At 44.5% G+C, this 10,939-nt stretch overlaps 1 protein-coding gene across 1 annotated transcript in view; it reads left to right on the top strand.

Annotated features, from left to right (window-relative positions):
• dld (deltaD) overlaps nucleotides 1-8,874 on the top strand; it is a 9,019-nt gene extending 145 nt beyond the window's left edge. Inside the window, exons 1-12 of the mRNA XM_071490007.1 lie at nucleotides 1-376; nucleotides 544-846; nucleotides 1,630-1,690; nucleotides 2,754-3,011; nucleotides 4,507-4,567; nucleotides 4,702-4,832; nucleotides 4,949-5,118; nucleotides 5,231-5,447; nucleotides 5,536-5,709; nucleotides 5,824-6,553; nucleotides 6,756-7,011; nucleotides 7,134-8,874. The exon at nucleotides 1-376 is cut by the window's left edge and continues 145 nt beyond it. Of these exons, the coding sequence (XP_071346108.1) occupies nucleotides 323-376; nucleotides 544-846; nucleotides 1,630-1,690; nucleotides 2,754-3,011; nucleotides 4,507-4,567; nucleotides 4,702-4,832; nucleotides 4,949-5,118; nucleotides 5,231-5,447; nucleotides 5,536-5,709; nucleotides 5,824-6,553; nucleotides 6,756-7,011; nucleotides 7,134-7,139 (2,421 nt within the window). The 5' untranslated portion in view covers nucleotides 1-322 and the 3' untranslated portion in view covers nucleotides 7,140-8,874. The remainder of the gene's footprint in view (nucleotides 377-543; nucleotides 847-1,629; nucleotides 1,691-2,753; nucleotides 3,012-4,506; nucleotides 4,568-4,701; nucleotides 4,833-4,948; nucleotides 5,119-5,230; nucleotides 5,448-5,535; nucleotides 5,710-5,823; nucleotides 6,554-6,755; nucleotides 7,012-7,133) is intronic.
• Nucleotides 8,875-10,939: the final 2,065 nt, after the last annotated feature.

Here is a 10,939-nt window from a genome sequence, read left to right as displayed (position 1 = left end):
TTAACTCTTATATTTCCATCGGGGATTTCATTCACGTTTCTGCAAGAGGATCCTTCTGTTGAGGATTACTTTACACCAAAACTTTTCTTTTTTTTTTTTTTTTTTTTTTTTTTTGTACCCTTTCTGTCAAAAACTCGTGCCTCATATGGGAAAGTAGAGGGGCAGAAGACAGACGCACCAAAGGAAAAGTTTTCTTTCACCTTCCCTCCTTCACCTTGACTGTGACTTAACGGAAAGCTTTTAAAACTTCCTCCATGAGTGTTTGAGCCGGGCCACTGGGACCTGTGGAGCTTTCTCTGCTTGTTGAAGGGCTGTCAACACAATGGGACGCCTGTCTCTGCTCCTGGTTGTCACTCTCTCCCTGCTCACCTGCCAGGTAGGTCCAATGTAGATCAATTATAACATCAAAATACAAGCTGTGTTTGTCTGCGTAGATGTTGTGGTTGGAAATATATTTAAAAATATTTCACGCTGATATTTCCAACACACCTTGAAGTTACCTGTCTCACCGGGCTGACTGTGTCTGCGCGTTGACCTCTGTAGGTTTTGTGCTCCGGAGTGTTTGAGCTGAAGCTGCAGGAGTTTCTCAACAAGAAAGGGGTGACGGGGAACGCCAACTGCTGCCCCGGAGGCTCCGCTCATCCGCAGGGCCACCAGCAGTGTGAGTGCAAGACTTTCTTTCGGATCTGTCTGAAGCATTACCAGGCCAACGTCTCCCCCGAGCCTCCCTGCACCTATGGCGGGGCTGTGACTCCCGTCCTCGGCTCCAACTCCTTCCAGGTGCCGGAGACCAATGCGGACACCTTCACCAACCCGATCCGCTTTCCCTTCGGCTTCACATGGCCAGTGAGTGTTTATAGATATCTTATGATGATATTGTTCATCATACTGCATTGATATAATCTCTCCAGCAATAAATTACCACTTATTGATAATCTTTAAATTGTAATTTTGTACTTTTTTGGCATTTTGCCTTTAAGGTTACCAACTTTCTGTGTGTTTCTTGTTGGATATTAACTCTATACAGGCCTAGTTTTAATTTACAGTTTTTTTTGTGTGAGATTTCTTCTCTATATTACAACTTGTGTCACACTGGGAGGGAGTAATGAAAACCATGGGCAGACTGTGAAGTTAGCAGAGTCTTACTCCAGTGGGACATATTAGCTTTGAAGAGTGCAAAACGCAACAGATGCTCCCAAACTCAACACTTGTGAGGGTCTTTGTCAGCAGTGTGTGAGAGGGGCTATTGTAGTATTTCTGTGCTCTTTGGTGGGATAAAACGGGGAGGGGAGGAGGGTGTGTGTGTGTGTGTGTGTGGAGGGGGGAGTGTTTTCACCAAACGCTTCTCTCCTCCGACCAGGCGTGGTGGGAAATTTAACATCCTCAGAGTTGGCACATCATTGGCAGCGCAGCGTGAAATTCCGCCTCGTTTAGTTTTACGGCGGTGTCAGAGTGTGATAGTAGCAGGGGTGTGAAAAGGGAGCAGGTAGTAGCCCTTATTAGGCCCCTAATCAACACGGGAATTAGGTTGTGAAGTTTATTGGGAGGACTTAATGGCCCTCTGCCTCTCTGCGGAGGGAGGGAGGCCTCCAGGCCAAGCAGCTGTTGACTCTCTCTGTCTCTCCTCAGGGGACGTTTTCACTAATCATTGAAGCCCTGCACACTGACTCCCTGGACGACCTGACAACAGGTGGGTGGCAGCCAGAGAAGGCAGCAGTGTAACTCAAAGACAGGCCAGAAGGCTAATAGTGGCCTTGTGTTCCTTCAGTAGCACCTTTTTCACTTAGCCCTCAGTCCTTAGCGCTAAACAGGACGCACCAAGTCTGATAAATGGTTTATATTTTTTCTCTTTTAAGATATTTTGCTGACACTTAAATGAAGTTAGTTTATACACATACATTTTTCTCTAAAAAAAAATTATCATTATACTTTGTTGTGTTGTCTCCTGATTATGTGCCATTTCCCGTTCGTAGGAAAAGGGTTAATATTTCATCATGTTAAATCAAAATGTATATTAGGCCATATATTCGACTAAACATGTGTGAGAGGTTGAATCAACCAAACAGCCACTTAATGGCATAAAACCTGGTTTTGTGTATATTATGGCAAATTATTTGATTTGCTCATGGAGACAAACTTGAGGGTCATGGTGATTAGTAACATAATCCAAAGACAGTCTTTACGTTTTATGATACCAGGTTTCTTTAACGTCACATAGGGAAAAAGGCCCCCCATAGTTTTTGCAGGTGTGATTTGTCCCTATGGTGTGATATTTACTGCTGTTATCTTTATGTCCTGCCCTTATCAATGCACTAATGATGACTAACTGGCAACATGAGATTGTGTCTATGTGTTTGTGTTGGAGATAATGGAAAATCACCACAACACCAAAGTTTTAATTGTGTGATTGGTCTGATTATTTGTAAAATGAAAGTGCATGGTTCTCAATGCAAGGATTGTTTTAATTCAGACGGCAGCATCCACATCCCATTAAAAAGCCTTTTATTTTGGGCAGTACGGCAGCCTTGTGGCCAAAAATGCTGATGCGTATGGGGATGTCTGTCCATCAGAAAAAGTTAAGTAAGGGAATATAACAGCTAACCTATGGTAATGACAGGGTGGTGCTCTCATAAAGCCTCCTGGGCACCAAACCTGTGATTGTTCAGCAGAATATGATGCTGCTTAACATTCAATCACAACACTTATAGTAATAACATATGACCAATAACAAGCTGCACCCTTCACTTTTTCAGACATCCCAGAGCACCTGATCAGCAGGATCACCACTCAGCGTCACCTCACTGTGGGAGAAGAATGGTCCAAAGACATGCAGACAGCCGGCAGGACGGAGCTGCGTTACTCTTACCGCTTCCTGTGTGATGAACACTACTATGGCGATGGCTGCTCTGTCTTCTGTCGGCCACGGGATGATGCCTTTGGGCACTTTACCTGTGGCGAGCGTGGAGAGATCATATGCAACTCTGGCTGGAAGGGACAGTACTGCACTGAACGTAAGTGGGTTTGATTTTCCAGTATCTTCAGGTGGTTTATGCAACATGTGGAAAGGCCATAAACAGGGAATAAAAGGAAGAGAGAAAACAGTGCTTCACCTTTGTAGTGTTGCACTAGTTAATATTTGAATTCACTAACAGCTGCTTGTGGGGCAGATAAGCTAAAAGAGCAGCACACTCATTAGTAGTAGATACTGATGTTTACATAGAACGTCTGGTCCCACAATACTTCCTGAATACATGAGGAATAATAATACATGCTTTATGTTAGCTTTGGCATAGACAGGAATTAGTGCAAGCGTTAAAAAAACATTATATTACTGTTAAAACTGTGAAGAGCCATGCATTTACACTGATGAGGCTAAGACTTTCTAAAACTACTTTTCCAAGTTAATTTCCCCAACAGTGACTCACATATCTATATTGTTTAGAGACTTTTTCCACCTCCTAATGCGGGTCCCGTGTGCAACAGGCGTCAGTTAGTTATCCCATAGCACCAGAGGCCTCCATTCTAATGAGCCGCACTGGCTCCTCAGTAATTCACACGCCGCGTGCCTTCCATTAGACCACTGGGGCCTCCTCGCCCCAAACCTCCTCCCCGATTGGCCAAGTGGGGGTCCTGTATTGTTGCAGCTCGGGCTGGTGATTGGCCAAGCGGGGTTGTGTATTGTTGTGGAGGGGGCAGCTGCTCGGTGAGAGGAGACAATGGAGCAGCTGTCTGGTGGTTAGCTCCACACAGACCAGCTGGCCCTGGGGGGAGGAGGAGGAGGGGAGTGAGGAGAGACAGGAGGAGCGGAGGAGGGAAAAGAGAGTGTGGAAGAGGAGTGCAAGAAGAGATGAGGAGAAGAGAGGGGATAGGTGGATGGAAGAGGAAGGGAGGAGAGGTGGATCAGAAAGGGAGGGGCGTGGGGGGCAAGGGTGAGAAAAGGGACTTCTGACCCATAGTCAAGGGGAGAAAGGAGGCTTTGTGTGGGACGCTTTTGTGTTGGAGAGCAACCATGTTAAAGGAGAGGGCTTGTTGGCTGGTTCCCCCCTTCGGTGACCAAAGCTGTCGTAACACCCTGTGGGCTGTTAAAGCTGAGAGGCAACATTTTCAGCAACTTTTCTGGAATCAAAGAAACCAATATATTTCAGCCTGTGGTCGGGAGCGACCTGCTGACATCGATTACCCTCAAGGTTTTATCATTTTCCACTTTGGCAGCTAAGTCAACCACCGAACATGGCTTATTAAGGAGAGAATGAAAGAAACTGTAGACAGACAGAAAGACAGACGGACCTTCAGGTGAGCAGGAAAACAGATTGGACAGACAAGCAGGCCACCAGACAGGCTGAAAGGCAGACAAACAGAAGAAGATTGGGGCGCCAACCAGACAGGCAAGCAAGCAGTCAGCAGTTTGAAAAGGCCCTGTGTGAATGGGATAATGATGGAGGGCAAACATGTTTCCAATACTGAATTTCTCATAATTCTCCTGTCACTATTGTTTCCTCTCTGCAGCAATCTGTCTTCCTGGCTGTGATGAAGAACATGGCTTCTGTGATAAACCAGGAGAGTGCAAGTAAGTTGAGAAACCACGGAAATTCCTCTTTTAACACCTGGGAGTGGCTTAAATGGATTCGGCAAAACCTTTTTTCTGACCATTGTTTTCCTTGTTTGGTTATTAACAATACTTAATGATCCTTGTGTTCCCAGGTGTCGTGTGGGCTTCAGTGGGCGTTACTGTGACGACTGTATCCGTTACCCGGGCTGCCTCCATGGCACCTGCCAACAACCCTGGCAGTGTAACTGCCAGGAGGGATGGGGCGGGCTTTTCTGCAACCAGGGTGAGTTACTGAGAGATCTACTACTTTTTTGGGACCCCCTGGGACTCAGTCAGCCCCCTTTGTTTCAGATTTAAACTGTGCTGTTTATAAATTTTGTTTATTGTTGATGTTTCCAGATCTGAACTACTGTACGCACCATAAGCCCTGCCTTAATGGAGCCACCTGTACCAACACTGGCCAGGGCAGCTACACTTGCTCCTGTCTACCTGGATACACAGGTGCCAGCTGTGAGATCCAGGTCAACGAATGTTCTGGAAACCCCTGTCGTAACGGAGGCAGCTGCACTGTGAGTACCAAGTGTGACAAGGAGTGTGAGAGAAGTGGTGTGTTGATAAAAAAAAGCAACTTGATTCGTGGCAACAAGGCTGTGTGTAACCACTGTTTACTTTCCAACATAGGATAATGACAATGGCTACAAGTGCACATGCCCACCTGGTTTCTACGGCAACAATTGTGAGTTGAGTGCCAATACCTGTGCAGATGGGCCTTGCTTCAATGGGGGACGCTGTGTCGACAACCCTGAAGGTGGCTACTTCTGTCAGTGCCCGATGGGATACGCTGGCTTCAACTGCGAGAAGAAAATTGACCACTGCTCCTCCAACCCCTGTTTAAATGGTACGTTGTCTTCTGTGTTTTTACGTTTACCTTCACCTGAACCAAGAAGTGAAATGTCTGGAGACTAACACTCTGTTCCCCTCTGCAGGTGCAGAATGTGTGGATCTGGTGAACTCTTACCTCTGTCAGTGTCCTGAAGGATTTTCTGGTCCTAACTGTGAAGACAAGAGCAGCATCTCTGGATTCTGTCTGTCCTTCCCTTGTGAGAACGGTGGGACGTGTCAGGAGGGAGTGAGCGGCTACACCTGTACCTGCCCTCCAGGTATGACAGCACTGAATAGATCTGTTGTGTGGGATTATATTTACATAGTTTGTCTTTTTCAATGTCAGCGTATATTGTTTTGTTCTAGATTCTTAAACTCTGCTCCTTCTGCAGGCTATACCGGCAAAAACTGCAGCTCCCCCATCTCCCGCTGCTATCACAACCCCTGCCAGAATGGAGCCACCTGCCATGAGCGCAACGGCCGCTACATGTGTGCTTGTGTGCCTGGCTACGGTGGTCACAACTGCCAGTTCCTCTTACCACATAAATCTGGCCATGAGCCAGTTGTGGATGGACCGGACCGGCGATATTCTCCCTCAGGAACTGGGAATGTTGAAGATGAGGAGGATGACGATAGCAGATTCCCATGGACGGCCGTGTGCGCCGGTGTCTTCCTTGTTCTTGTGATCCTGATCGGCTGCTCAGTGCTGGTGGTGTACATTCGGGTCAAACTGCAAGAGCGGCAAAGTCACCACAGCGACAGCGTCAACAGTGACAGCCACGAGACCATGAACAACCTGACGACCACAAACAATTGTCTCCGCAGCGACAAGGAACTGGGCACTATGATGACAATGTCGATTAAAAACACCAACAAGAAGGCAGATTACCATTCAGACCTTGCTGGGTCACTGGGTGGTCTTAGTGGAATCAGCGGGCTCAATGGATCAGAGAAGAACGGCTTTAAGACTCGCTATCCCAGTGTGGAGTACAACCTGGTCCACGAGCTCCGGCCTGAGGAGCTGTTGCTGTGTAAAGAAGAGGAGCAGGATGAGCCAGAGGTCAAATGTGAAATGCTGGATGAGTTTGACTCAGAGGAAAGACACAGAAAGAGACAAAACAGGTACATAGCTGTCAAAATATACACTGGCATAGGTACTGCTTGGAACTTTTCTATCATGCATGCCTTAAACTAACCTAAAAATGCTAGTTTTAAAATGTACATGTATCATCTAAATGCAATGGAAATATGTACATCGAGTGGCTGAAGTACTTGTTGTTCGAAGGACAGCATTTCTAAATCTGTGTTATTCTTTGTCCCACAGTGATGCATCAGAAAAGAAACAAGTGGAAGAGTCACCAAGCTGCAGTGAAGCAAAGTATCAGTCATCCAGTGACCTGAACTGTCACGCAGCAAGCGATCTTAAATACCAGTCAACCAGTGACATCAAATACCAGTCAACCAGTGATGCTGAATACCAATGTCCTAGTGACAGCAGGTACCAGTGTACCACCGACACCAAATACCAGTCCGTTTATGTCATATCGGACCAAAAGGATGAATGTATCATTGCTACAGAGGTGAGTGCAAGAAAATAGATTTGTCAACATGTAAAATATATAAAATAAATGTTACTCACGTCAGCACTTACACTGTGTGTAAAAACACACTAAACACTGATGTTTTTCTTTCTGTATTAAAGGTATGATACCAGTCCAGACCAGATCAGACGGGACCAGTTTCCTCTGGTTGAGGGTGGTCCGCACACACCAGCCCTGAGCAGTAGAGCTCAGCTTGTCTCCAGGAGGTTCTACTCCTGCTGTTTGCTGCTGTTCCCTGGGATTTACCGGAGGACTTTGAGCCAAGGTGCTGCTGAGCCAGCACAGAGTCAGTACCGACTTGGCGAGGACTTAGTACCAATGTAGTACTACATTTTTGATCCTCAATGGATGATGGTCTCATGCTGACTCAGTGCTATGGACGAAGTGCCAAAAGACAGTCCTAGGATTTGTACAAACTTTGTACAGAAACAGTGCTGAACAAGTACTCGTGCAGTCAAATGATGACTGCTGGAGAACCGACGAAGAGCTCATTTAACATCTGCTGAAGTACTGGATGATTTACTGCTCGTACCAGGATGAACTCTTCTCTTCTGATAAACAGTGGAGTATTAACTTCGATGTTGACCGATCATATTGTAGTACCGTGGAGTACTGATTGAATGAACAGTGTAGTACCTTTGGAGTACCGAGAACTTTTGAAGTACTGTTGTAGTACTGTTATGTGCTGTGGTTTTACAATGCAGTGTCATGGATATTGGACAGTTCATGTTCTGTGCAGTGCTGCAGAGTAGAGGGTGGAGTTGTAGCAATGTTAGAAGTGTGTTAGAACTGCAGCATCTAAGAATTCATTAAAAAAAAAAATTCAATTGGAGGAGCTTTCCTGACAAAAATAGATAAATGAACAGATAACACAGTGGAACTTCTACACCAGCTATACATCTTAAACTCTGCAGCACTGACAGAGACAGTGTTGGCTGAGCTGGTTCTCAGCAGAAAATAGAGAACTGAAGACTCCAGTAGTGACTGCAGATCGATCCAACATGGATCCTGTTGGGCCATACTGGCCTCTGACCCCTGAAGGTTGTGATACACAGGGCAATGTTTTGGGCAGAGCAACTCAGGAAACACTTTCAGCATTAGAGGACAAAGCAAGGGAGACAAAGTGAAACAAATCAGACAAAACATGAATGAGGTTTAATATGAATTAGTCTGTGATTTCTGTTGTTCTGTATCAAACTTAATTTGTTGCTTATTCATTTACAACGAAATTCCTGGATTAGGTGATATGAATGTTGCAGCAACTCAAAATTGACAAATTTATCCTGGTGCAAAATTGTACCGACCTCTGATGATGCTGTGGTGTTTCAAGGTGAGCCGAGCTATGATGGACTAGTCTTAACTGCCAAGACCTCATTGCACTATGGAGGTGTGTGTGTATGAGTGTGTGTGTACAGAAGAGGTGATGTCTTTGTGTGGTGTCAGATGTATGCACTGCCCACTCCTGCTCCCTTCACTCCCAGTCTTCCACTATTAGCCAATAGAAGGACACCATCACCCTACCTGCCATTGGTTAGGATCATTTGTTTTTATTTTATTTGTTATCTAAAGAAAGATGTATTCTTTTAATTTAATGATGTAATTATTTGTGTTCCATTATGTTGTGATGTTTTTTGTTAAACCTGTTATAATTTAAGTTGGATTGTTTTTATTTGGCAGATAATGTATGTATGTAAGTATGTATGTATGCATGTATGTGTTAGGCACTTGAGACCACTGTGACTGTGTTGTATTTAAGAGAAGAGTCGTATGTACAGAGCCTGTCATTTTTATTACTGGAAAACAGCGCAATATTTTTCCAAAATAAAAGAGGAATGAAATATGGATATTTGGTGTTGAGTTCTTTGATATTTATATGTTTGTTTGTTTTTTTTAAGATCACATGCATTGAAGGAAAGAATAGACATATTATGAAAAATAACTTGGTACAACTTCCTTATGCTCATCTCACAGTAATAAGAGTTCATATCTAGTGTGCTCACCTAATGCTTTAGCTTTATTTGGTGGTGAGGTTTGCATCATCTCAAGAGATGACAAAGCAAAACATGGTCTCATATACAACCATTTTTACAAGTGAAGTTCCTCTAAAGGGCAATCTAACAAATTCAAGCCGAGGGATTTGTTGTCGCTAAGTGACAGTGTGTTGGTATTTGCATGTGTATGTGAGTGTGTGAGTTCGTCTGACACAGCAGAAGACTGTCTCCTTGTGGAACCACTAAATGAGACAAAGACACACCCCATAATCATAGACCGCTTAGCTAGCCTCCTCTGAGGCCAGAGCCATCTCTTTGTGTGTGAGTATTTGTGTGAGTATGGTGTGTGTGTGTGTGCGTGTGTGTGTGTGTGTGTGTGTGTGTGTGTGTGTGAGAGAGAGAAGGAGTAAGAGAGTGTGTCTGGATGTGCACAACTGCATATGTGTGTATTTATACAAGTCAATGTCTTAATATATATGTGTTTTCTTTTTCTATTAGTCTCTTTAAATGAGTATCAGTGTGTGTGTGTTTGCGTGTGTGCGTGTGTGTGTATGTGATCTTGTTTTAAGCAGAGGGGTATTTATAGCTGGAGAGAGAAACCACCAGTCTGGATTTAGTCCCGGTTGCCCCTGCCTGACTACTCTGTGTGTGTGTGGTGCGTGTGTGTGTGTGTGTGTGTGTGCCATTTAGCGACCACTGGGAGTGTAGAAGCAGTCATCAAAGAAACTCATCTGGTCTGCAGTCTCATATAAACACACAACTGGATGACAAATGATCAGAAATGTACTACAATTACAGAGGACAAACTGTATTAAGTGTCAATATGGAGCACACACACACACACTCACACACATACACATATATATGAATCCACAGGTCATGGCCACACAGACTGAAGTCAGAGTCAAATGATGAGGGAAAAAGAAAACAAAGTCTAGTTGAGTTCATCTAATCGTTCATTTACTGATACACATTATGTGTAAGTGAAAAATCCTTCACATGGCCACTGACTTCAGAACAGATCGTTGCAGATCAGTGACCTGACCAGTGGATGTAGACACAGGGACAGTTGCCCTTCCAAAGACTGCAACTGTGGCTGCTCAAAAAAGTATTTGTTTGTATTACACAAGCAGCAGGCAGTTGTTAGCACATACCATGCTAAGCTTTTTAACTTAACTTTTTTTCAGGGCCACAATAGCTTTTCGCTGAGTTGGAAAATCACAGGAGACAGGCTTAAAGCTGGTCCTTTGTTGTTGTTAGGCTGTCCTCCGGTCCCCGAACAGTCGCACACACTCATATCCTCCCTCTCTGCATCTCTCTGGTGTCAATAGTCAGACAAAGCCCTGGTCACTGGCTGCCATATGCTGCCCTGCTGCACATAAAGGACAGCACTCTTTGAACTTCTGAGGGGGAAATCGAAACTTCTTTATGGTAAAATATTAGGAGAGTGTATGTTAAATATCTTTAAATCGACCAATCAGATCGCTTCTTATAAGCAACCAATCAGATCGCAGCTTTAAATCGACCAATCAGAATGCAGCTTTAAACGACCAGTCAGATCACTTCTTTAAATCAACCAATCAGATCTCTTCTTATAAGCGACCAATCAGAATGCAGCTTTATATCGACCAATCGGATCGCTTCTTATAAGCGACCAATCAGATCGCAGCTTTAAATCGACCAATCAAAACGCAGCTTTAAATCGACCAATCAGATCACTTCTTTAAGTCGACCAATCAGATCGCTTCTTATAAGCGACCAATCAGAACGCAGCTTTAAATCGACCAATCAGATCGCTTCTTATAAGCGACCAATCAGAATTCCAGCTTTAAATCGACCAATCAGAACGCAGCTTTATATCGACCAATCGGATCGCTTCTTATAAGCGACCAATCAGATCGCTTCTTATAAGCAAC

The sequence above is a fragment of the Trachinotus anak genome, unplaced genomic scaffold, assembly GCF_046630095.1.
Source record: "Trachinotus anak isolate AG129_WGS33_773 ecotype Australia unplaced genomic scaffold, CSIRO_AGI_Tana_v1 ptg000011l, whole genome shotgun sequence".
NCBI lineage: Eukaryota > Metazoa > Chordata > Actinopteri > Carangiformes > Carangidae > Trachinotus > Trachinotus anak.
The sequence above is the reverse complement of the archived record's forward strand: the minus strand, read 5'-3'. Positions and strand labels throughout refer to the sequence as shown.